This window comes from Penicillium paradoxum, assembly GCF_028828445.1.
Source record: "Penicillium paradoxum strain IBT 22861 chromosome Unknown utg000004l_segment0_segment0, whole genome shotgun sequence".
In the NCBI taxonomy this organism is placed as follows: Eukaryota; Fungi; Ascomycota; class Eurotiomycetes; order Eurotiales; family Aspergillaceae; genus Penicillium; species Penicillium paradoxum.
In genome coordinates this window covers 2217448-2242830 of record NW_026643182.1, presented here as the reverse complement: position 1 = coordinate 2242830, position 25383 = coordinate 2217448, and the positions used below count along the sequence as shown (strand labels likewise).

Here is a 25383-nt window from a genome sequence, read left to right as displayed (position 1 = left end):
TCATCCCATGTGCATCTTGTACGGAGAACTCCGTAGTGGGGAGCGCAACAGTATGGGATTAAAGACCCGATGAGGCTCCCAGATTGATCATAACTGGTAGATCTCCGGCAATACACAACATATGTACTCCGTATGCTCCGTACGGCGTACGGAGTACTCCGTACATGGACGCTGCATACGTGAAATGTAAGGCGACGTGTCGTAAAAGACAGAGAGTGTGCCCCACGGACCAGCCACACGGCGTTAGCGGTCTACACAGCCTCAATCTTAACCAAGTCTTCAGTACCTTTTCGTTACAGGTCAATACCGCCACAAGCCACGTACCTAGTACATGGTTGCCTCTTCCTTTCTCTTAGAGCCTCGACTCTCCCAAACGTATCCTTTCCCCTGCCCTGTTTTGGTTCACACGTTCACGCTTTTTTCTTTTTCTGTCTTTGAGTCTGTCAGAACTACTCCGTACCTAGGTGGTTTATTATCCTCCTCCTCAATCCTCTCCCATTCTGAGCCCTATTCGCTCCTATTCCAAACTTTCCATTGAATCTCGCCCACTCATTCCTTGCTATCCTAGAGGTCTAAGCCCCTGGGATCAATTCGGGTGGATCTTGGGACAAGTTCGAAGCTGAAACCACTCGTCAGCTTGCGCCACACTCGTGAGAAACGCCCCACACGCCCTGGTCTTCGCTCTCTTTCCCCCCCCCCAACCTCGTCTGCTTGACTCCGTACATCTGTTGAGATCTCTGTTGATGAAAGTTAGTTCTTATCTTTTGCCCTCTCAATTCTCCTTGCATGGTTCTAACATGGCATCCAAAGTAGCTGTCGCCTTTGCTCGTCCACCTTTTGAGGCTGGCGCGAAACCCTCTTTCTCCATGGCGGCGTTGATGTCGAATGAGCCAGTCGCCGTCTCTAATCCATTATCTGCAAACTCTCTGACCAGTTCAGAACCTCATTCTTTGTTTAAGCCCTCAAAACCTGACAGCCTGAGCTCGATTGCTAGCGCCGGTCTACACGTTTCGCGATCGAGAGATCAACTTCCCCCATGACGAGCCCAACAGCTGTACCGGCGGATAGGCCGGAGCATGAGAAGGACGCTGAAAGAAACAGTTCGCAAGTGGCTCGGGAGGCCTTAGGCGCAAGTGAAAAGTCGCCAGCTGCCCCCATCCATGAGCCTTCCGTCCATGCCTCCCCCGAGCAGATGCAGATCGACTCACACGCGACCGAATCGCCCTCGGACCCATACGGATCAAACGATCATCACCACAACTCATTAATGCATGCCTCGACGGTCGCGAGCCCTGGTCCCATCGAGGAAACCACTTCTCAGGATGGTGATCGACGGTCGCGCGGTAACTCCGAGATCGACCACGATGGCAAATCATTCTCATACCCAATGCCCTCCGGCAATATTAATGATCCGCGTCGCGGACTAAGCCTACCAACTGCAGGTTACAATCGAGGTAGCCCTCGCTCTCCATCGGCGAAGAAACACCGTTGCCCCTATTGCGCGACAGAATTCACCCGGCAACATAATCTCAAGAGCCATCTGCTCACTCACAGTCAGGAGAAGCCTTTCGTTTGCCAAACCTGCCAATCACGTTTCCGAAGACTGCATGATTTGAAGCGTCACACAAAGCTGCACACGGGCGAGCGACCGCATATCTGTCCGAAATGTGGACGTCGTTTTGCCCGAGGTGATGCGCTAGCTCGGCACAACAAAGGCCAAGGAGGCTGCGCGGGTCGGCGCGCGAGTATGGGCAGCTTTGCCGCAGATGATGAATACGGCGATGGTGCAACTGGGGCACCCGACGATATGGACGGGTTGATGTACACAGCAGAGCCTGAGCGCATGGACGAGGAGGACGAGCGACGATTGACGATGCCGAGCATCCGCAAGCATGAAGCAGACACAGTTCCCCGGTCTGATTCGATTCATTCACGCCAGTCAAACACTTATCCACCAATCGCCGCTGGTCGTCCCAGCCACCTCTTCCCACCTCCCCCCAACCATGGAGGATCAAGTGTGTCAACATCAGCCTCGCAATCTACACACATGACTTTCCCGCCTGCGGGACTTGCGTCAGGCTCGTCTATTTTCCCTTCCAACAATCTCAATGACAGCCCTAAACCACTGTCCCCGAACGCTCTGTCATCGCAGCATGATAGTGCACCGCCACACCGTGCACACTCTCCTGGTATAGGCCAGTCTTTACCGCACCCACAGTCCTCTTTTGGGCGCACCAATCAGTCTTCAAACCATGCACCCCCTACACTAGGTTTACCCCTGCCGCAGCCAGGCGCCCCCCAGCTGCCGCCGCCGCCGGGCATGACTTCACCGGATGCTCGATTTGGCATCCAGGCTGCAACCAAGCACACCCCTTCACACAGCCACTCCAGTACTCACAGTCTATCCCATGTCAAAGGATTCGATGGACCTGATAACAATGGCGGTGATGCCAACCAAATCGATAAGCTTTGGGCATATGTACGGACGATGCACGAGGAATTGACCGGCTTGCGCACGGAGGTTGCCGCCTTGCGGGCGCATATTGCGTCGTCCAACTCGGTGCCACCGGCTCCAGTGGAAGTCAATATGAACAATACCGCTCCCCGGTGATTTGTCCCGAGGTCTGGTCCTTAGTCTGTACGATATGCTTGGCCGGCAGCCATGCGAGCTGTTATGTCCCTCTCCTCCACTTTGTTGATACGTTTTGATTGTCCCATTCTCCTTTGGGATCAAATTGATGCCCTCATGATCACCATACCGACAGTCGCCGGCGTTGGTGTTTTCTATTCCCTGTCATATCCTTATTTCTTTTCTTTTCGTCTCTTTTTCTTCTTCTTCTCCCCGAAGTCATATAATTTAGGACCTTTTTCCGTTCTAGCCTCTATCTTATTCATATCTGGAGTGATCTGCAAAATGTGTTTTCCATGCTCTCTCCTATCCCTTGAGCAACCGAAGCACTTTGTGCAAGAAATTGGCCGACAGTGCCATGGAAAGGAGAACATTGATTTCCTCTGGAATGCGCCTCGAAATTCCAGATCCCTATGTCCTGTTATCGATTCCATCCCCCTTAGGATGGAGTCTATTTGCGTTGGAGTATGTGCATGGGTTACGCTGGATTTGGAGTTTTTCTTTATGCTGCTATTCCCAACCTAGGTCGTGATAATTTACTGTTAACCTCTATGTTGAATGGGCATGAAATAATAGTCACTGGATCATTCTACGCCTTCAAGTGATACAAACCTCTCACCTAGGTAGTCCAGCCCTTGGAATTTATGGGTTGTGAAAACGCAATATGATGTTTTTCTTGCAGCTTAGACGCAACGAGCATAGTACTTGATTGTTTTGCTTCTTTCGTTCTACGATTAAGAAAATACAGCTCAAGGGTATGTCATAGGCGACCTCACATAACAATCACCGATGCTCTTTCTGTACAGGATGTAGCCAGTGGCCCATTTCCCCACACTATGGGGGTTCTGTATTCAGACTTCCTGGTTTGGCGTATTGGTTCAATAAATTGCTTTTGCTACACATGCCTATGTATGCTACAAGACGATCTGAGTCGAAATAAACAACCTGGGAACGTTGATAAAATATATGATCTCCATTCAATGGTTATCGTCTCGTATTCTTGACCGGATGTAAAAACATTGGAGGCAAGCAAAGACGACGACGACCCTCCTTGTGTATTGTTAGCGAAGATCAACTCGTAGTCCTGGCAGACGAGAGCAAGCCGAAGGACTAGCAAAAAGCCACTCACCTTCTCTGCATCATCATAACCCAACCAAGCTCGATAAATCCTTTCCGGGAATTCCGACGAAAACATATAGGACATTTTCAGCACGATATCATTATGCCGGTCCCAAGTCCAGATACTATCATTCTCAGCGCTGATCTTCCCCGGTTTACCCGAATTAGCTCGGCGATTGAGCTGATCAGGGTTCGTTTCGTGCGCATGGTAGATAGGATGAGGGACCTGGACTGCCTTCAATCCATAATACAGAGACCAAGAGACTAGCGACATCTCAGACGCTAGTCCAAGGCCTTTTTCAACCTTATCCGCGTGCATTATCCGTAGTAGTCGGGTGGAGACACGGGACATTGCGACGACGGATGCCCGGCGCGGCGTATCTCCCTTCTGGCGGAAATTGAATATCCGGTCTGAGAAGGGCCAACCGGTCTCCTGGGGGTTGAAGTGAGGTAGCCAGGTGATCACGTCGGCTTCTTCGCCTACGCCCCAGTTCCAAGCATCATCGTCTGAGTCTGGATGCGGGGGCTTTGGTGCTTCGTCACCAACATCGATATCTTTTGCTGGCTGTGGGCCCCAGATGCTATCAACGCCGACCATGCTCTGGTCTACATGGTCGATGAAATCGTCCCAGGTTCCGTGGACGGCGGGGATGTAGAAGTAAGAGTTGCGCTCCCATAGGTTCTTGCGAGGTTGTTGTTTTGCGAACGAGGTTGCTTGCTCGAGGAAATTGTAGAAGTGTCCCGTATATCGTGAGTCCATTTCAAACTGCCAGAAGAAGTCGTACTGTGGATTTAGTCGAGAGAATACCTGCATTGGCTGGAAGTATTGGAGGATGGCGCTGGGAATAAGGATTAACGACTCATCCAGATTGGATAGAAAGCAATCAGTCTTACACATGAACATCGATCTTCGGGTACCAGTCTTCTAGTATTTTCGAATTGAAAAACACTGCCAAATCCTGGAGCTCCCGCGGAAGCGATTGTCTCAGATTGTTTAAGCCCTCTTTATCGGCTGGATTAGGCAATTCAGCGTCTTTCGCATCAACCATAAGGACCACCTCGTATTCCGCGCCCGATAATAGCGACAGCTCCATGATGATAGATCGTATATAGTGGAGATCGTTCTCCGTATATTTCATATCGAGCCATGTGCGCAGAACCACCGCCGTCCGTGGTTTGAAAATACCAGTGGTATTTTGATCCATCTGTATCTTTTCTTCTCTCAAGACATGTGGGTGAGTTCCATTATCGGGCTCTCTATCGAGCTCTTTATGCAGAGTCAACGTCTTTTGGCGAATACTTGAAGGTTGATACCGATCTGCATTGCGCTGCAAGCAGCCTTGTTGCAGAGTGGCCCAGTTCACATCCTCCCACTGCACTTCAGTTGAGTTATCAGACTCTTTGTCTTCTTCCGCGTAGCCGTATGCCGCATATCGAGAATATCGATCGGTGCAGATACTCGCATCCAACTTCCACGCCTTGTAAGATCCAAATATTGGCGCCGGAAAGTCTGGGCTACTGTCAGTGTTCGCTGAAACCCAACAGGTCAGGATGAGCTGGTCTCACTATACCTGATTGGTTCCAGTAAAACCCTCTCATGGCTGTTTCAGTATTTCTACGGTCTAAGGGTGTGCCATTTGGGCCGGCGCATTGTCGGTGTGTTCCTCGCCATGTATTTTTCCATGCCTCGCTGTTATATTCGGGATATGGATCGTACGGTATGGATTGCGACTCTTGTGATGTTTCCAAAACGAGTTGCCCAAGACCATCGCCGTCATTGGTGGCGCCCGAGCCTAGAAAAAAGGCATTCCTTTTACTATAAAGAGATGAGCAGTGTTAGTTATTGAATGAAACCCGCTGCATTATATGATTCTGAGATGTCATTAAACATGTCCACCCAGGTGACTAGAAAATATGTACCTCGAAGAATAGAATGTCGGATCGGGCTGCACTTTTAAAGCTCGATCTTTCGGCCAAAACAGGAGCAGAAAGATTGTGAAAACAAGACCAAGGGCGATCGTAACAAGACCGCGTCTTGCGGAAATCCGCACTAGATGTCGACAACTCGCCACGAGGCCGTCAACTGGGTGCATTTTCAAGGCAGAACCATGTGAGACCTGAAATAAATGATCTAGACAGTGTTTACCTGCATTTTGATCGAAACGAAGACACAAACCCGCGGACGGCGGACACCATGCGTCTTTCAGCCTTAGTTAGGCACAGCGGGGCTTCAAGAACGCCTAGTGCGAGCCTTGCCCGGTGGCGCATGCCTCATCTCGGACCTGTGAGGGGCCAGTATCAAACTACTCATCTTATTTGATCCAGTTGTCTTGGCCTCATGTAATTTGGGGCCATGCCGAGACCCCCGAAATGGGTCTTTGACCCTGAGATCACGCTATGTCGTCCGACCAGCAACGAGTACTTATTACCTTCGAACTAACAAGGATATCTCGTTTTCTTCCTTTTTATTTTCAGAGATATGGAAACAGTTCTTCTCGGCCTGAACGCCCAAAAAAGCCAAACGGAAAGGCCAAGTTTGGACAGAAAGGGCTGAAAAGACTGTGTTAGCGCCCACGAGGGGGCTTGTAGCATCCACTCCACATGTCGATCTTTCGTTCGTAAGATACACAATAATACTCCGTACTCCACCGAGTATTTTGAATATATAACATAGAATATGGCGTCGTTGTGGTCCTGGTTTCGGTTCGAATACCTTCTTGATAGCGGATATGAGTGGGCGTGTCGCGACAGCCCTGAATAGGTGTTTTGGTCAGCCGATTCGTGAAACTTCAACGTTATAGACCCTATGCGATTTAGTCAAGACATCTGGAGTAGAAGGCTGCCCGATGATTTCAGGGATCAAAGCAATGTCTTCAAGTATGTTAGGATAGAAAGGTCGTTTGAAATGAGACTGTCACTGGGTCAGGATGAGGATGAAGCGGAACTTCCACAGCTGATGGCCATTGCTGATGACTGTTTTGTTTTTCTTGTAGAGACAGGTGAAATATGTGAAATATGTGTGATACTTGGATTCCCAGGATTCCTGCCGATTTGGAAAGATGCTTTGCTTTACACATGTTGGACATGTCCACCTGGGCACTTGGGCGTTGCAAGTTGCAACCACTGCTTTTGAACATAAGTACTTCCCCACACTTCATCTGCTAAGCCAATGACTTGGATATAGAGTAATTTAAAGTAGGATGGGGTAGAATATTGAATAGTCAAATATGCGTTCACACTGAACAAGCTTACCTCGGACACCCCCGCTGCACACGGTCCAACTGAGCCGAGGCACCTTGATAGCCTCATCATATCCCCCCCCAGAGCTGTCTGTAGAAAATATGAGATATTGACAACCCTCGCAACATCTCACTCCTTCATATAACGAGAATCAAAATGTCTCCCTCTCTCCTGCAAGCATCAGCCGCATCCTTCGTGTTGCTTTCCCTTGGTCACACGGTATTGTCCCAAGCTCGAAAGTGCAGTCAAAGAACAATGGGGTTAATTGAGTAGGCCGCAGGCAGGGAATGGACTGCCGACCCGAGATTCAAATCTATCGCAAAGACTAAGCCATGGGCTAGTGGGACTGTGGGCTGGTACCAGGTGCGTTGAACCTGTTGAGTTTCAAGGTGAACTATATTGACCATGGAACATGATGCTCCGATGAATAGGGCAGCGCATTCTTCATGTTGACCAGTATGTTCTAAGCTTGATCTCTTCCAGTCAATTTCTAAACATGACTAGGTCTTCTTCACTGGCAATGGGCGCGCGACCCTAGCCTCCTCCAAGACCCATTGAACAAGGGTATGGCCGGGATTGTCAATGCCTTGCTCTGGGCTAGCTCGGTCTGGTATGTCAAGCATGGTATTAATGAAAGCGCCTTTGCTGTGGGTCTCTCTGCTGCATTGCAGGCTTTTAGTGTGGTTAAGGCTTGCCTGTGAGATTACCACGCAGTACTCCGTACGGAGTAGATAGTGTTGAATGATGAAGATACCTGCCGGGAAAATCCGATCAATTCGAGTGCTTCGCATAGAACTGCACCCTGGCTTTGAACATCTAGTATTGATATCTCATGTCTTATGTATGTCTATCATAGTGCTTGAATGTTGAACCCATCCGAAGTCAGACTGTGGAGTTCAAACCGAGAGAAAGAAAATCCGTAGTGGCAACCGAGACAAGCTAGATCTCTTCCACTTGAGCATCGTCTTCTAGTCTCCTCTCTTCTCTCCGTTTGATGGTCCAGTCGATGAACAGCCCCACATCAGCAACAACAGCCCGCGGCACTCCGCCAAGGGACCAACTCCGCTGAACCCACTTTGGGATGCTCCCACCTGCTTCAGAAGTGGTTGCCATGGTCCACCGGATGTAACGACCAGGAAGCGTAACAGGTGCATTCAGATTAGTTGAAGAAGAAGGCTTTGTAGACTCAGGTGGAGCAGGAGCGACAAGCTCAGCCTGTTCGACACTTGCATAGGAAGCGAAGATTGTCCGCGGCGGGACGGCGTTCATGATTTGTGCATAGAGCCCCTCATATCGAGTTCCCGGGGCGGCAGGCTTAGTCAAATAGAATGGGACCTGTATGGTAATAAAGCCTTCTGCTGCCCGAGTGGCTTCTTCGGGGTCTTGTTCAACCCTGGTTAGTGAATATGCGTCGATGAAGGTTGCTGACATGGTCCAGGATATGAAAGCTCGGGGCCGGATGAGCGCCTGTGGGTGGAATGCATGGACTATGAGGTTGACTAGAAATGATGTTAGGTAGATATCTTTGGGGCGCTTTGTTCTATTTTGATTTTATACTTACGTTCGACTGTGAACTGATTGTAACTTCTGTCCGCAATGTGGATCGCTCTGTTGGGATTCCATTCATCGGATTCGCTCCATGTCAGTAGTTGATGTACGCTTGACACGCTAGGCGTATACTCCATCTCGTGTTCGGCGTGGTTGTTTCGCAATCCATCGTGGAATTCCCACCAGGAGACTGTCCCATCCTCATGGTTCGAGTCTTGGTGCTCGCTTTGGCGACATACCCAGAACTCTCTTTTGGGCAGCGAGCCTTGCTCGAAGGCTGGGAGAGTTCGCCATCCCTGTGAGACTTTTACTTTTGCTTTGGAGGGGGGAGAAGAGCGAAGCTTGCGGTCTGCTTTTAATGATGATGGGAAGTTGTTTAGAAGAGGCCGAGCTTCCTCCAGGGTCGCGCGAATGAACCCCTGTAGGTCAATGGTGTTGGCTTCTCCTGGAAGATCTAGATGATGGGGCAGGCTGGTGAACATGTGTGGTTCAAGTTGAATGATTGGCATGATGGATCTAAGGATGTTTTGGTGCGCTTCAGAAAGTAGGAAGGAGTCGCGGAGTGGAAGTTTGAAGCGAAGTCGGCAAAATCGTCAATAGTGAGATGTGGAAAAAGAAGACTTGTAAGGTTGGACAGCAGATCGAATTTAAGTAAATTGTCCCTTCATTTGAATCCATTTGCCAGCAAATGGACTTCGTTGTCTGGATGAATGTGTGTTTAGAGGGACCATAACAGAGTTGCTAAGAACTGAGGTAGGCACATGTATCTTTCTTAGGCGTTCTTCTAGAGCACGGATTTCAATTGAGCAAATTGTATTCGTCCAAAATGAGGAAGTGTGAATTTTTCTTTGGGTTTGTTTAATACCTCTTTATGTAGGTATTCCCAGTTGGCTTTGAGCATTGTAGACACATGTATGGGCCTGACTTATGTTACCTCGACCTGTCCAACGTCTTTTCCGGGGCCTTGGAACATGAAATTGGCTGAGGATGTTTTTCAAAGAGGTGCTTGAGTTTATATGCTTGCTGGTTTTGAGCTAATCAACTAGCCATCTTGATATAGAAAGAATAAGTCATATTCGAGCCAACAAGTCTGCGGATATATGGCTTATAGACACCGAATACCAGGCCCCACGCTGCCAGTTTCAAATATTTCCACCAGTCCTGCGCCTAGTGCTTCTTCCACGGCCCATCGAAAGCGCATCCCATAAAGCTCTTTCCACTTCCTGGTTTTACCCGGAAGTACTCCGGCAAACTCACCACGGGCTCGTTTGCCTATATTCTTTTCGGACTCAACAGCTCCCTCCCATCGATCTTTGAGCAGACTCAAAGGGACTTCTGCAGAGGCGGACCGCCGGAGAAGAGCAAGCATATGTGCCCGACCTGACCCCAACAAGCGGAGATACGTGCCCGTGTTAGGAAGGGACAGGAAAAGAGTGGCAGCACGGGCTTGAGCAGCTGATTGCACCGGGCGCTCAGTGTGCGAGATAGACTCGCTTCGACTTGCCGAAGAAACTGCCATTTGAGGTAAGTTGGGGAGGGATGCTATGCTTAGTGTGCCTTGCGTATATGATGACGAAGAAACGACAAATCCGGCACGGAGCAGGGCCCTGTACTCATCAGTGGTGAAGACCCCGTGCGATATCGCAGAGGAGGTTCCCATACGTTTCAGAATATCAAGGAATTTCTCTGTAAAATCGTCAACTTCACACCTCCGAAAAATCCCGACTGTAATATATACCCTTGACTGGTTGCTCCAAGGAAGGACTGTCCTGAACTAGTTTCTCCCAGTCCTCTGCTAGCACCAAACAATCACCCAAGCCTGCCGCATCATTGCCTCGACCTGGGATGATTAGTCGCCGAATTCGACCTGCCTGGATCTGTTCGACAATCTCCCGTTCCACTTGTGTTGGTGCCTCCAGCAGGGTATGAACATGAGCCACGGAGGCGAGTGGGGGTAGCGATCGACGGAGATTGAGGACTTCTGCGATGCGTGTGCTGTTCATGCCCGCGCGCGCGGGCAGGTCCTCGAACATGCCATCGCGGATGTATTGAATGGCCTGTAGCACATTCTGGACTGGTGCGGTCTCCGATATGAAATGCGACCCGCCTATGTCTGGAAGCGGATCATCATACCCCAGATCTGCGGTCGATTTTAAGCTGTTGGCTCCGCCGGATGTAGGCTTGCGGCGCGCATGAGCAGCAAAAGGCGAAGCGCGAGGTTTCGGAGCAGAGGCCTTTCTTTTCTTGATGCCTGACACGGGAGCAGACGTGAGACGCAAGGTCATGGCATGAGTAGATAGATTGCTCCCAGGATGAAGATGACATCGGCGCAATATTGCCTCACATCAGGTGACTGGGCGTAAGAGATTCCGCCAATCAGAGACCAGCTGCCATACTTCGGTAACCCCAATACGCCAAATACCGTATTTAACCCGCCCGCCCGCGCCAACGTGGGGTGAACCTGGTACGACGCAGTCAGCTGCCAGGCAACTTCATGGAGCTGGCTCCGTCTCTTCCTTGGTTCCGCAACTCTTCTTTTTGTTGAAAAGGAGTTTCCTTGATGTTGGGCCTGAATGCGACATCTGGTTCTGGCCATCTTCTCTCAGTGGTATTCTCAAGGCAAACTTGCTTCTGCAGCCCACTTGGCACTTCCACATGACGTAGTCATGAGAAACGCATCGTGTAACTGGCCTCTCTTTTTCCTTCAGCTTAGCCCGATTACGAGGACTCCAGCTATCCATTTACCCGCCTATTTCTTGTTAGCGCTCAACTTAGACCTTCATTTTTCCGCTTGCTCTGTCTCGAAATCCAGCTTATCCGCCTAAGCTCGGGCGCAAGCCAAATACTATGACGGTCTTCATAGCATCTTTGTAGGTGACTGTCGGATTACCCTTTTTGAACCATGGCTAAATCATAACCATCTAGGTTTCTGCCCTACACAGTTAACTTTCACATTAACAACTTGCGCACCCGCTCTCCCCCTTCTGGCCCTCCATCCGCGAACCCCACCGTTGAGGGTATTACTCCCATACCCAATGCTGCTGCGAGCTTGTTCGAGAAGAACAATGCAGGAACAGTACCGGGTCTTACACCGGGAGCTACAACAGATCATGAGCGCATCTTTGCTTCCCGTGTAGCCAAGGCAGAAGAAAGGAAAAAAGGGTATCCGTTCCCTTCAGCCGCAGAGCAGGACAACCGGCTTCTCACGGAAAGTGAAGGCCACTCCCCTATATGGGGTGCGACCACTTCGCTCAATCAGCCAAAGCCGCAGACAGTGGTATCGCCGTCCCCATCTATTCTTAAGCACCAAGATCCTCGCCCAGTCAAGGAATCTGTGTCGCACCGGCCTCCTGCGGCCCAGCTCGTCGCATATCCAAGACTAAGAAAGGGTAGCACAGCGAGCCGCAATTTGTCGTTCTCCAAAGCGGAATGGACCATCGAAACTGCGGAGCAGGGCAATGGTGGCCTGCGCAACGCGGTGCGATCCGCAACAGACGCCGGATTTTTGGATAACATGATGTGGGTGGGCACCTTGGGAATGCCCACTGATGCCTTGGCACAACACACCCGGCGAGATATTGCGGAGAAATTGGAAGATGAGTATGGTTCGTTGACGGTTTTTGTAAATGACGGTGATTTCGACGGTCACTACACCCATTTTTGCAAGACCATTCTATGGCCTGTATTTCATTACCAGATCCCAGATAACCCGAAGAGCAAAGCTTATGAGGATCATTCGTGGATCTACTATGTTAAGCTGAACCAGGCTTTTGCAGAGCGCATTGCTAAGCACTGGAAGCGCGGTGATGCGATCTGGGTTCAGGATTATCATCTTCTACTGGTTCCAGCTATGCTTCGCAAGCTCGTGCCAGATGCAAAAATTGGGTTTTTCCTGCACATTGCGTTCCCGTCGTCGGAAGTTTTTAAGTGCTTGGCACCACGCAAGGAGCTTTTAGAAGGAATTCTCGGCGCCAACCTCATTGGTTTCCAGACGGATGAATACTGCCGACATTTCCTGCAGACATGCAGTCGGATTTTGTGTGTGGAAGCGACACCCGAGGGAATTCAGTTGGAAGATCGGTTTGTTAACGTGGGCACATTCCCTATTGGCATCGATCCGACATCTTGGGATAAGCGCCGTAAGGCGACGGACGTGGAGCGATGGGTCGGCACAATCTCAGAACGCTATCAGGGAAAGCGCCTCATTGTGTCGCGCGACAAGATTGATTCTGTACGGGGTATTCGTCAGAAGCTTCTTAGCTACGAGCTGTTTTTGAACACCTACCCGGAATGGGCGGATAAAGTCGTGTTGATTCAAGTCGCAACCAGCACTACGGAACAACCCGAATTAGAAGCAACCATCTCTGATATTGCCATGCGCATCAACTCTACACACTCGACCCTCGCTCATCAGCCTTTGGTCTTCCTCAAGCAAGACTTGGCTTTCTCCCAATACCTCGCTCTTATCACTGTGGCAGATGCCTTGATGATTACTAGTCTACGAGAGGGCATGAACCTGACTAGTCACGAGTTTGTCTACTGCCAGGATGGTCGCTGTGGCGACAAAGCCTATGGCTCACTGATTCTTAGCGAGTTCACTGGCAGCGCATCTGTTTTTGGGAACCATGCTCTTTTGGTCAACCCATGGGATTATCGCCAGTGCTGCGAGGCAATACACACAGCTCTGACTCGTGATGAAACGGAGCGGAAGCAAGTTTGGGAGGAGCTATTCCGTGCTGTGCTGAAAAATTCAACTGGCAACTGGGTCAAATCATTCGATGAAACCCTCACTCGAGTCTGGAATGAGCAATCCTCGCGAGAGATCATGGCAGTACCCCGGCTATCTGTATCACGGCTCACCGAGCGGTATCGCCAGTCCAAAAAGCGACTCATGATTGTGGATTACGAAGGCACATTGGCTTCTTGGGGGTCACCGCGCAGTATTATCCTAACCACACCGCAGCGTGCCATCACAGCACTAAACGAAATAACCGAAGATCCCGCCAATGTTGTCTACGTGATGAGCTCGCGCATGCCCGAGGAAATGGAACGGCTGTTCCGACAGGTCAACAATTTGGGGTTGATCGCCGAGAACGGATGCTTCGTGCGCGAGCCAAACGGCGATACATGGACCCACCTCGCAGACAAAGTGCACGTCAAAGCGTGGAAAGCAGCTGTATCTAACATCCTAGCATATTTCCACGCGCGCGTGGAGGGTAGCTGGATTGAAGAGCGCCACTGCTCACTCGTCTTCCACCACGGATCAGCGGAAGACCGCCACGTCGCAGCTCGGTCTGCCGCTGAATGTGCAGGCAATATCAACGACGCCTGCGCTGATCAAGGTGTACATGCTATCCCCGTCGAAGGCGCCTTGATTGTGGAAACCACCAATACCAACAAAGCATCCGCCGCCGAACTCGTCTGGAAATGGTTCTCGGCGAACGCAGAAAAAAAGGAGGATGTCATCAAACCCGATTTCTTGCTCGTTGTCGGTGACAATCGCGACGATGAGCCGGTCTTCCGTTGGGCCAATAAACTGCAGAAGCTCAAGGCTGTTGACTATGCTATGACCGTTACATTGGGCTCGCGCAGCACAGAGGCCAAAGCGACTCTAACTCAAGGAGTTACCGGTACGTTTAAGACCATATCCAATGTTTTTTTCCCTCTCAAATCAGCTAATTTGTTCTAGGTGTCTTGTCTTGTTTGCAGCAATTGGCTGCCCCTCAAGGCCAAACCAAAATACCATTACAAGAGTGATTTACTGGGCAAATTGATTTATCTACAAAAATTTTCCAATATGCGAACATGCGAAGACGAATACATGATATCCAAATGGATCGGAGTTTTCTTTTTTTTTTTTTTTTCTTTGGAAACTATTATATGATGCTGGCATACATTTCTTGCGGTACATTTTTGATCATGTTGATGCGACACATACATGGAGGCTCTACAGGAAGATATATTTGCATTGCATCTTAATTCTGATTCACAAATGATTTCGGGTCAAAGAAGAGCAGGAGGAAAAAATATACTAAAAACTAGACATGTTTTGGTATTTCTTTTAGATCCAGCCTGACAACGGAAAATCTGGCCAATCCGGTCTACTCTCGGATTCTCAGGCCTCTTCCGCTCGAAATTTGAATCCGGGGGACTCTCGCCTGCAGATAACTCTTCAATACAGAATGATCTTGATGGAAATTGGAATAACAAAATGATATTTCTCAATCTGTGGTTCTTGCCTGATGGATGTAAGGACTGAAAAGTTCCCGCCGAGTTGAATCCGCGGGTAGGCGGTTTGCGCGATTCTGCCTAATAATACTTCGTCACCGCCCTTCGCATCTCTGCTCCCCCATCACCGAATTCTTCCCATCAAGTTCTGTGGTTCATATTTTAAAAAATACGAAGTGGTGCAAGTGGATTGCAGGGTGGATGCAATATGAGAAGCTCGCCAGTGTATATACCCGAGATTGTGATGTGATGGAAGTGGATTCTATCAAATTTTGCAACCTTCACCAGATTATAGAAGAAGCTCGACGTATGTGAATGACGAACCCAACAACCAGGGTCTCTGAAGTGAGCCCACAGACTGCTCAAGGTGAAATCCCTGGCTTGACACCCAGTTGTCATGCTCCCAGGCGTGCAAAGGTTTGAGGACTCAGAGAGCTGGCTGATAACAGAAGGTCTGTTGGAATACTGGCATAATTGAAGACTCAGTGACCTCGTCGATAAGATTCAGCGGTCACAAACGCAGGGACAATAGCATTAAAAACCTCAGGCTATAGTTAAGCATGTCCCGCAGTTTGTGTTGAGGCCAGTATAAACAATGCGAAGCCGTCATGGAGGGGATACTGCACGTCTATTAGGTGGTTGTTCATGCTCTGGGCCCCAACACATGGGAAACTCATTCTTGCACCTCGCGCTCAATGTAATCGTAGTTATGCGTTGGGGAACTTGAGTTCCAATTGAGTCTCTTCACTATCCCATTGTAGCAAGTTATGTTGGTGGCGGCTCAATCATCGTTTGTGGTTGCTAGTACCACATTGATTTTGTTTCAACTTGAGATCGACGACAAAGATGTAAGTTCAACCCCTTCTGATCCTTGAGTGTGCCTTGGATACCAGACGCGCATAATTTTGCAAAGCGTATGTCTCGAAACAGATTTTGGCTTTGAATGAGAAATCCACCGAGGTCTGCAGAATCCGCATGACCCAATCTCGCCAATGGATAGACGGTGACAGAGCGAACAGAAACAAGCATGGAGTTGTTTGTTGAAGACGAGGATAGGACCAAAGAGAGTGAAGCTGGCGGCTGTTTCCAGGCAAGGGTCGTAGCTCAGCCCCAGCGGATGTTTATCAACGTCTTCGAGTCTTCAGCCTCGATTGGATTCAACACTGATGAGAACTATTTTTGTGGACAAGGATAGCGGTGTATTCCCTATTGATGGAGTATGTACCTTGGATTGACACATATCCTGCAGGCCCACCAGCGTAGGCTTTGTATTTACCGTGATCCCGGTTTCGGCATGGGAGGGGCCAAGGTATAGACCTCACAGCACATATTGGGCCTTGCCGCTATGGAGATAGGCACATGACAACCGAATTTTCGAGATTCTTCTGTAGTTTCAGCATGTAGAAACGCATCCAAAAAGAGCAAAAAGGGTTGTTTTCTTTGGCGTCGTCATTGCAAGGGTATGCTGTGCCAGATTCCCGTCTGCCCGAACCAGTATCGCTGGAAGGAGCTCATGATTGAGCACCGCAGAAAGAATTTTTTCTGTTTGATGTTGCGTGAAACCATTTGTTTCAGACCGTTTTCTGTTGTCTGCTTGCCACTAGTGCTTCCTTCAACGATGCGGGCAGTGTGAGACAGGAAACAATTGTCCTGTTTTCCAAGCTTAGGTTTGCTTCGTACCGTCTGTCCACCACGCCATCAAAAATTTAGCACTATTTGGGATTCCTCGGGGATTGATCACTCAATCGGATAGGTAATTGTGTTGAGGTGACCGAGATGTGGGACACGGGTCTCAGGTTGGATGTCACCATGACTGGGTTCTGTTGATGACCAGCTCAGAAAATGTGATACGGGCAGTGATGAGTGGGATGGGAAGTGTGATTAGAACAGGAAGTTGACGAAAAGATGGAAGTGAACGCAAGCCAACATGGCTGAAGTGCTGAGGAGGAATTCACTCACGCGCGCTCCTCTTTCTTTATAACGGTGCCCATTTACCAAAACAGGCAGGTCCCCCATGGGTAGCACTTTCCTACTTTAGCCGGTTTTATGGGGAAGGAGCATCACAGTTTTGTTCTTTGGAAAGGGCGACTAACAGCCGGGGTATATTAATCGTTATATTCGCTTGAAATTCAAAAGCTATGCTTTCTCAGAATGTCGCAGCTCCACGCCCACACAGTGGCCAGGATGCCAGATAGCCAGGAGAAGAACCAACAGCGCAACAGGTGCGAATTCAAGGCATGCGAAATAGACCTCGTTAGATTGCAGCTCCCCCATCAACCCCTGCGCAGTTTCAGCAAGACGGAAAACGGTTCTGAGATAAAGCATGAGGGTCGAAACGGAGAAGGCAAGACAGAAGATCCCAAGTCCCTGTTCTTTGAGAGCACGCCGTGCTCGAAGCTGGAATATCGCTGCCAGGATGACGAAGACGGTCATCACGAAGACTTGGTATGCGAGGCCGCCTAGGAGGATGTTATTCGCCGTCGTGGGATCTTGCCGACGGGACGATTTAACACCGATAAGAACGGCACCAGCGATTTGAACTACTGTCGAGATGACATCCGAAGTGATGAAGAAACCCAGGATGACCTTCGGGGGCAACAATGAGTATTTCCTTCCCACTCGTGGTATCAAAGCCGACAGAACCGTGTAGATTCCAGCGGCGAGAAACACGGGCGCAACAACGATAAAGAAATAGTTGAGGATGAAGTAAATGAGATTGTAGGGGTTCTTCTTCGCCGAGAGCGATCGCGCGATGTATCCAATCACCTCGAAGATCAAGCCCACAGAAAAGGGGATCCACCACCAGCTGCGGACTCTAATCGTTCGCACCGTGTGGCAGACGAAATGAAGAAAGAACCAGGTCGCCGCAAAAGCGGCAACCTCTATGGAAGGCGTATAGCCATAGATGATCGAATAGGTATCATTTTTTCCGCCAGGACTGGGGAAATTAGGGTCCACGTAACCATAAGCTCGTGCTATTTGTCTCGTTAGTCCCTGAGGGATAATTATAACTACCACGTGGTACACGGAATAGACGGGGTACCTACCTGCGATATGGTGACCCATCTTATATCTACATCTTCCAAACCCGTCGCAGACATGGGGCAGATCTTATATCTATCGCGTGGGCAGGCTAATCGCCTTGGAATTTAGCCCCGTTTTCGTATTCAGGAGAAATTAATTAAACTGCCTACGCGAGGCGCCAAGCGACGCCAAGTATTTCCGCGTATGGACTACACGTATGTGCTCCGTACGGAGGACCTACTCCTTACGGAATTTTGCCACGGATTACGGGTATTGATACAAAGTACGGAGTATTCCATACCTCATCAACCCGTGGGACGAACGCCTCTTGAAGAGGCGAGCCCGCTTTAAGACCGATCACAACCTTGGAAGGTCTCACCTATGTCATCGACGTTTGGGAACCTCGATCGAACCTCGATCTCTTTTTTCTTTTCGGTTCATTTGGTTTCTGTTTTGATCATTTGTAAAACCCCATATCATCGGCGGGAATTGCTGGAATCAATACACATTTTCACAGTGAATCTACACCGATCCATGGATATATAACAATTGGCCGTCTTCGAGTCCAGCCCACTCTCCAGAGAAGGGATGGGTCTCTCCCCGCCCAAGTATGTAGATTCCCGCCGTAGATGCTGAGTAATCAGGTCACTCTTGCCCGAAGGTTCCCAGCCAAGGTTCCAAGGTTGTATGTATTCCGTACTGCGTCGCCATACCAAAGGTCCCTCGATTGGAGATGTCGATTGACTGATCGTTCGGAACACCCATTTCATTCGAGAGACACACCTATACTCTGTACGGAGTACGGAGTACGGAGCATGTACGTAAGAATGCAGAGATATTTAATTAACTTTATATTACCCTAATCTTAATCTCAAAGGTTATACTTAGGAAAGTCCACTTGCGAAAAATGAACCTTTTGCCTGACTACATGTAGTTTTTAATATACAAGAGGGCCCGAGTCAAATAATATAGGCCATTGGAATTTCCAGATACTAATACTGATTATGGGAAAATGTAAAATTTTCAGCGACCCTCCTACTATTTTACTCGAAGTTTGATACATTTAAGATCCATATATAAATTGAAGAGTTTTTTGGTGCTATGTTGAAACTGTTATCTCTCTACTAGCTAGTTCGAGGAACCAGAAACCTGGGAATCTACGGAGTACTCCGTACATGTAGATATGTTCAATCGAGGTACCTTTGGTATGGCTACGCAGTCCTATAGCGCTCAGGGTTCAAACCCCCTTTTGGGGGGACTGCGTGCCTGAAATTTGAATGCCTTATTTTAGAACGGCAGAAAATTAAGATACAGGGCTGAATTGCTATTACACATTCCTTACGTAATAATTAAAGTAGCGTGTCCAGGTGGTTCTGCGGGCATGAGAGGGTTCTAAAAATGAAGCTTTTGGCCCCATACTAATACAGATCTCTCCGTGTTTTTGGAAGGTTTACAACTGTCAAAATGAAACTTTTGGTCCCATACAAATGGAGAGATCTCTGTCAAAAGCTTCATTTTTGACACTTGATGTATTAATAAATTTACCATACACTATAAAGGACGGTGTAGAGAGCGGAACTAAATAAGGCATTCGGGCATTAACCAACCCCTCAAAGGGGGTTTTGGAACCCTGAGCGCTATGGGACTGCGTAGTATGGCGACGCAGTACAAAAGTGACCCGATTACTCAGCATCTAGGTGAGACGGGGTGGTCCATGTACTTTGAGGGAGACAGACCATTCCCTTTGGGGAATGGTCGTGGCTCGAAGACGGCTACTTCAAATGACCAACCTTTCCAGGGAATAACCCCGGCCCCGTCTGGGGACCTCGGCGCTTTTCGGGCGGTTCCCAGGGCAAGTCTGTGGGGAAGGTCTCTATATCAACAATATACAATTCTGGTCTACACGCTTCACTCTTCCTCCCTCTAGTACCTACACAAATCACTAACACCAGCGATCATGTCTACCGTCAATCCATCCTTTGAGGAGGCCATTAAGGTCACTCCACAAGGCCAGAACAAATACAGCGCCTATCTCCGACCCGAATGGTGTATTGGAACCGGTACAGCAGACCCAATTCGACCCCCAACTCAATACGAACAAAGCTAACACCTCCCTAGTTCCCCATGGCGGCTATACCACCGCAGTAATCTACAAACTGGCCCTCACGCATTTCGCGCACGCCCACCCAAATCAATACAAAAGCCCCGCATCCCCAATCTCCCTGCAACTCTCTTTCCTCCGGCGCACAGCCTCAGGTCCCGCAACCTTCGAAGTCGAAGACGTCAAGCTGGGCGCACGCACAAGCACAGTCCACATCAGGCTCCTCCAGCCCTCCGAGAAACGACCCGGTCAGGTGGACACCATGCTCGCCGGCTATGTGACTGTCAGTCCTCCAGACGCCGAGGTCGGGATCAGCGCGAAGACCGGCTGGAAGCCCTACCCTGCTCCAGCGCCGGGCTCGCGCGCAGACGGCTCCGTTGATCTTGCGGGATTGGGTCGCACGGGCGCCGACGGCGCTTGGGTGAAGCTTGCAGCGCCTTTCCTTGAGTTCCGCAAGGCTGCTGGGCAGCTCGAGCTGTATGGGCCTGGTGCTGGTGAGGCGCAGCAGAAGCGCTCGGGGCAGATGGGCATTGAACAGTGGGCGCGGTTTAGACCCGATGGTGATACCAATGGTCGCTGGACGGATGCTGCGGTGGCGTATCTGATTGATATGTTTCCCATGGCGTTGGATGGGTTTGATGCTATGTCTGCGACTGCGGCGGCGAAGGAGGGCGGATCGGCGGCGCAGAAGGCCAAGTTTTGGTATCCGACGGTTACGCTTAATGTGGATATGAAGAAGCATCTTCCTGCGGAGGGTGTGGAGTGGCTTTATAGTCGCATTGTTACAAAGGTTGTTCGAGATGGCCGGACGGATTTGGAGGTTACGATTCTTGACGAGGCAGGGGATGTTATTGCGTTGAGTACCCAGGTTGGGTTAGTTGTGAGTGCTAGTCGGAATATCGGAACGAGGAAGTTGGATAAGTTGTAGACAGTACTGTGTTCATAGATATAGATTTGAAGAATAGATATTGCATGTCTATATTGTACGCTCTATGTAGGATTTAGCTGGTATATATTTTTCTATGCTACGACCCTTACGCCCGAAAAGAAGAGGATGGCGCTCACAACTTCGAGTCCGACGTCACGATCCAGAACGCCATACCCTCAGCCTTGACAACCTTCTTCTTCGCCCACTCCAAATGTCCCCCGGCGCTCTCTTCATCCTCCTGTATCGCCTGGGCCCGCACCCAGAATTTCTTCCCGGCCCTCCCAACGACTCGTGCCTTAATAACGAGCAATGCCGGCGTGACGACCCGCTTTTTATAACGTATGTCCAGCTGCGCGGTAAAGATCTCTCCGCGCGGGTTATCGTCAAAGGCGCCAGCAGTGCTCGGCGCATTGGTATGGGCCGCTATAGCCAGGGACATGGTCTCGTCGATCAGCGTAGCGATGATCCCACCGTGCACGGTAAATGCGTGGCCCGAGAGACCGGGGCTGCTGAGATCCAAGATCATCACAACATCAGCTGGGTTGACATTCGGTGTAGGCTTTACAGCAGCGGCGGCATCTTGTTTCGTCGCGGGGAGCCATGTGGGAACTTCGGCAGGCACGGGTGCGAGGTTGCGACGTTGCAGGGTTAGGCAGTACGGGATTGTGGAGGGTGTGTTGAGGGTTTGGGCAAAATAGCCATCTTCACCAGTTGTAGGCTTCAAGCGCCTCGAGTCGGTCTCGATCGCTTTATAATCGGGCGAGGCAATGAGGTTCCTTGCCCATGAGTTGTTGCTCAGATGGGCGATTGCGGGGGCCGGGTCAGCCATTTTTGTTTCCTCTCTTGCTTTTCCGAGTTCTTGTATTTTGTACGACCTTGATTGTGGTCAATTGTGAATTGCAGGGGAGTCAACTATATGGAAGGATGTTCACAGTCTCAACGGCGTCATTTAACCTCGGCCCCAGCTCTGACCGATTACCTAGGTAGGGCATGATAGACAGTCACGTGCACCCACTGGTCAGGACCCGTGGCACGGTCCAATGAATTGGCCCAACACACCGATGCGCGGTGGGGTGAACCGAAGAAGCTTTCTCATACTCGAGGTGCTACATGTGCTTCTTGAATCGATAGGCCAATCATGCTGGCAGCACAGACAATGGATTGTCTCACCTCCCGGCATGTAATCGGCGGTTGACCGTCAGGGGATACGGTGATAGGGGGGAATCTGGAATTCAGACAAGAATGCGAGAGTAAACAGGAACCAAGACAAGAATAGCCTGTATCACAGTATAGCGCACCCATCAATCTCCCCTTCCGTCGTGTGATTCGTGCGGATTCAAGCGGCAGGGGCAAAATCGCCAGACTGGGCTTAGTTGCAAGCAGCCAAGGACCCTGAATCCAATGAATGCAATCTTGGCTATCGGTGCAGGTTCTTCGCCAAAGTCGCAAATGATCAAAACAGGGCCTGTGCAAAATAATTAGCTGGAAATGTACTAATTCCCAGCCCAGATGCAATAGTGAAATTTCCAGGCAATAATAACTCCCCACCCGGCATGCTAATAGGGGATAGTGTTACCCGGGTCAACACACGTAAAACGCCCGTTGAATTGGAAACCAAAATAAACCTTGCCAACCTTACAAGTACGGAGGAGCACCTGCCCATTCTTTGATTTCTCTAGCTTCCTTTTTCCTCTTCCACCTCTCCTCTTCCCTCACATCTCTGTACTCCACCCACATCCTCTATTTTCTATCTATTCATCATGCGTTCTTCCATTGTCTTCCTGTCGGCCCTGGCCACCTCGGTCATGGGTGCCAATTCCACCGCATACACTTTGCCCGCCGACTTCAATCTGGCCTTGGTGGAAGCTGGCGAGCGCAGTATGTACCCCGACAGTGTGTTGACTTGACCACGCTAACGAAGTAGGCGCTTGGTGCTCTGCCCAACGTAACACTTGCCCCGACATCTGCCAGAAGGGCACTAAGCTCAACTCGTGCGACCCGGTACGTTGCTGTGTATCATATCTGGGTGCGACGGAAATTGACTGTTTGCACAGAACACTTTGATCTTCAGCTGTGTCTGCAGCGATGACTCTACTCCCGACGTGTCTCCTTACAAGCAGACCGTTCCGTTCTACGTCTGCCAAGCCAATTTCGGCCAGTGCATCAACTCGCACCCCAACGACGCTGAGGGTCAGCGCGCCTGCAAGAAGAGCGCTGTCTGTGGCTCCAAGAACGCCAGCGCAGAGACTACCACCTCTTCTACTACCACTTCGGCCTCCACCACCACCCTGGCCACTGCCACCGCGACCGAGTCTTCTGCCTCGGCTACTTCTTCCGTGGCTGCTGCGAGCACCACCACCAACGCCGCTGTCGCTCTCGGTGATCTGACTCAGTACTCTACTGGTCTGATGGCTGGTCTCATGTTCGTCGCTGCCCGCATGATCCTGTAAAGGGCCCATGGATCTGCTTCGGACAATTAATTACCGTCTTATGGTCGGGTCGCATAGCGTCCTCTTTGTTTGTATTCCCTTAACTCATCGCGATTCCACTTGCTTTATTTTTTCAAGACCTTCGATTCCCCCGTGAATAGTCTTGAGTCATGATTTTCCACATGTCTCTGAACGTGACGCCTGTCCTTTTTTGATTTGACTCGGGCTGGAGTTATTTTTTCCTCTGCGCAGCGATTACGCGCATGAGCCATTACATTAAAAGTAATATCACCAATTATTGGCGAACAGTTGAACAAAAAAATCCCTCCTCATAGAATAGATAGCGGTCAAATTAGAGGGAGCGCGAGTAATGTCCAGTAGAATAGGAGTCAAAGTCAACGTTTTGGGATGTTCACCGTGGTGTTCCTCGCGCCAAGACTTTTTTGGCACACACTGAAATTTCTCAACTTATCGATAGACTCCACCATCAAGAACTTCACGTTCGCTCTTCCTCTCCTTTTCCCACATCCAACATCATGCCCGCCCCTACCAATACCCTCCTCATTGAGGGTTCCTTCACCGAGCTCGCCGACGAGTTTGCCCAGTATATCGATGCCCTCCGCAAAGAGGGTGGCCTCCAGTCCGAGATCGCCCCGCTCCTCGAACCTCTCCGCCAGCAGGAACAGTCCGAAGGCGAGGCCGACCTCAAGCAGCGCGATGAAGTCCTGAAGAAGCTCGTTTCCTCTGCGACCGCTCTGAACAGTGCCCCCGAGAAGGGTGAGTGGTGACAATGTGGACAAAGAACCGACGATCTGCACGATAGTCGGAATCTGGCTGCACTTCGATCTGGATGTACCGAAGGGGAGAAAAAAAATCACTAACATAGATTTGCAAAATGCAGAGATCACCTCGGCCTACAACCTGTTGGTCCACCTTGTTCACCAGTCTTCCGATGCCGATGTGTTCCTTCCTCGTATCTGCACCTATCTCGCTAAGCCCATCTCCACCTCGCCTCAATTCGGCCCTACGCTCGCTATCTCTATCCTCACCACCATCTTCAACACTTTGTCCTCCACTGACCCCAGCCGCTACCACGTCCTTTTGGCCATTGTTGCCGTGATCCGCCAGTCTGGTTCTGGAATCGCTTTCGAGGCCCTCAAGCCCCAACTCTCTGCCCAGCTTCCCACATGGCTCTCAGCGTGGGAGTTGGACAACGACGATGCCCGGAAGTTGCACCTCGCCATTGCGGAGGCCGCCACCGCTGCCGGTGATGAGGGTTTGGCCCAGACCCACACTTTGCAGGCTCTCGAGACCATCAGCTCTGCCGATGTTAGCAAGCCCGAATCCCGCGAGCTGGCCGTGCGCGCCCTCGCTACCGCTCTGCGTCGCCCCTCTGTCTTCGACTTCACACCTTTGACTGCATCAGACGCCGTCCAGGCCCTGCGCTCCAGCGACAGCACTCTTTTCGAGCTGCTCGAGATCTTCACTTCGGACACCCTCGACGCCTACGAGACCTTCATCTCTGCCTCTCCCCTCGCTTCCATCTCTGGCGGTGTGCTCGCCGAGTCCGCCGATGCTCTGCAGACCAAGATGCGTCTCCTCACTCTCACCTCGCTGGCTTCCTCCACCCCTTCGCGCTCGATCCCCTACGCCACCATCGCCTCCGCCCTGCGCGTCCCCGCTTCCGATGCCGAGATGTGGGTTATCGACACCATCCGTGCCGGTCTTGTCGAGGGCAAGCTGTCCCAGCTGAAGTCTGAGTTCCTCGTTCACCGTGCTACCTACCGCGTTTTCGGTGAGAAGCAATGGTCCGAGGTTCAGGGCCGCCTGATGGTCTGGCGCCGTTCCCTCGAGAGCGTTCTGAGCGTTATCCGCTCCGAGCGCGAGCGTTTCGCCCGTGAGGGTCTCCAGGCCGCTGCTGATCAGGATACCAACGCCAACCGCGGCGGCCGACGCATTCAGCCCGCGCAGACGCGTGAGGTTGAAGCTAGTGCCGAGTAAATGTGACGCTCTATGGAACAGATGCCTTGTTTTTTATGAATAGAAAAGCTCACAGAACACAAAATTCTTTCAGTTAATAGATGGGGAAATTTCGCTGTCTTTTCCTCATGCATTTCTTTTTCCCTGGCCAATTGTA

General features: G+C 50.3%; 11 protein-coding genes across 11 annotated transcripts; 6 read left to right on the top strand and 5 right to left on the bottom strand.

Annotated features, from left to right (window-relative positions):
• Positions 1 to 1036: 1036 nt before the first annotated feature.
• Positions 1037 to 2611, top strand: N7457_004576 (C2H2 zinc finger protein; the record flags this gene model as incomplete). The annotated part of the gene is made up of 1 exon (XM_057175621.1): positions 1037 to 2611. One exon carries the CDS (start codon positions 1037 to 1039, stop codon positions 2609 to 2611), a length of 1575 nt encoding a protein of 524 aa, XP_057032668.1.
• Positions 2612 to 3401: 790 nt separating this feature from the next.
• N7457_004575 (DUF3405 domain-containing protein) lies at positions 3402 to 5841 on the bottom strand (the record flags this gene model as incomplete). The annotated part of the gene is made up of 5 exons (XM_057175620.1): positions 3402 to 3427; positions 3575 to 4587; positions 4643 to 5258; positions 5320 to 5564; positions 5669 to 5841. The coding sequence occupies 5 exons, from the start codon at positions 5839 to 5841 to the stop codon at positions 3402 to 3404; spliced, it is 2073 nt and encodes a 690-aa protein (XP_057032667.1).
• Positions 5842 to 7144: 1303 nt separating this feature from the next.
• N7457_004574 (uncharacterized protein) lies at positions 7145 to 7689 on the top strand (the record flags this gene model as incomplete). The annotated part of the gene is made up of 4 exons (XM_057175619.1): positions 7145 to 7207; positions 7262 to 7351; positions 7420 to 7444; positions 7493 to 7689. 4 exons carry the CDS (start codon positions 7145 to 7147, stop codon positions 7687 to 7689), a joined length of 375 nt encoding a protein of 124 aa, XP_057032666.1.
• Positions 7690 to 7927: 238 nt separating this feature from the next.
• On the bottom strand, positions 7928 to 9045 carry N7457_004573 (SRPBCC family protein; the record flags this gene model as incomplete). Its single annotated transcript, XM_057175618.1, has 2 exons — positions 7928 to 8487; positions 8550 to 9045. 2 exons carry the CDS (start codon positions 9043 to 9045, stop codon positions 7928 to 7930), a joined length of 1056 nt encoding a protein of 351 aa, XP_057032665.1.
• Positions 9046 to 9641: 596 nt separating this feature from the next.
• N7457_004572 (Stk19 family serine/threonine-protein kinase) lies at positions 9642 to 10821 on the bottom strand (the record flags this gene model as incomplete). The annotated part of the gene is made up of 2 exons (XM_057175617.1): positions 9642 to 10222; positions 10275 to 10821. 2 exons carry the CDS (start codon positions 10819 to 10821, stop codon positions 9642 to 9644), a joined length of 1128 nt encoding a protein of 375 aa, XP_057032664.1.
• Positions 10822 to 11383: 562 nt separating this feature from the next.
• N7457_004571 (putative alpha,alpha-trehalose phosphate synthase subunit TPS3) lies at positions 11384 to 14293 on the top strand (the record flags this gene model as incomplete). Its single annotated transcript, XM_057175616.1, has 3 exons — positions 11384 to 11406; positions 11462 to 14166; positions 14226 to 14293. 3 exons carry the CDS (start codon positions 11384 to 11386, stop codon positions 14291 to 14293), a joined length of 2796 nt encoding a protein of 931 aa, XP_057032663.1.
• A 2607-nt stretch (positions 14294 to 16900) lies between these two features.
• Positions 16901 to 17830, bottom strand: N7457_004570 (RTA1 domain-containing protein; the record flags this gene model as incomplete). Its single annotated transcript, XM_057175615.1, has 2 exons — positions 16901 to 17739; positions 17812 to 17830. 2 exons carry the CDS (start codon positions 17828 to 17830, stop codon positions 16901 to 16903), a joined length of 858 nt encoding a protein of 285 aa, XP_057032662.1.
• A 1915-nt stretch (positions 17831 to 19745) lies between these two features.
• N7457_004569 (thioesterase family protein) lies at positions 19746 to 20817 on the top strand (the record flags this gene model as incomplete). Its single annotated transcript, XM_057175614.1, has 2 exons — positions 19746 to 19848; positions 19907 to 20817. 2 exons carry the CDS (start codon positions 19746 to 19748, stop codon positions 20815 to 20817), a joined length of 1014 nt encoding a protein of 337 aa, XP_057032661.1.
• Positions 20818 to 20950: 133 nt separating this feature from the next.
• Positions 20951 to 21646, bottom strand: N7457_004568 (PaaI family thioesterase; the record flags this gene model as incomplete). Its single annotated transcript, XM_057175613.1, has 1 exon — positions 20951 to 21646. One exon carries the CDS (start codon positions 21644 to 21646, stop codon positions 20951 to 20953), a length of 696 nt encoding a protein of 231 aa, XP_057032660.1.
• A 931-nt stretch (positions 21647 to 22577) lies between these two features.
• On the top strand, positions 22578 to 23267 carry N7457_004567 (uncharacterized protein; the record flags this gene model as incomplete). Its single annotated transcript, XM_057175612.1, has 3 exons — positions 22578 to 22695; positions 22742 to 22818; positions 22872 to 23267. 3 exons carry the CDS (start codon positions 22578 to 22580, stop codon positions 23265 to 23267), a joined length of 591 nt encoding a protein of 196 aa, XP_057032659.1.
• Positions 23268 to 23782: 515 nt separating this feature from the next.
• N7457_004566 (PCI domain protein) lies at positions 23783 to 25247 on the top strand (the record flags this gene model as incomplete). The annotated part of the gene is made up of 2 exons (XM_057175611.1): positions 23783 to 24023; positions 24148 to 25247. The coding sequence occupies 2 exons, from the start codon at positions 23783 to 23785 to the stop codon at positions 25245 to 25247; spliced, it is 1341 nt and encodes a 446-aa protein (XP_057032658.1).
• Positions 25248 to 25383: the final 136 nt, after the last annotated feature.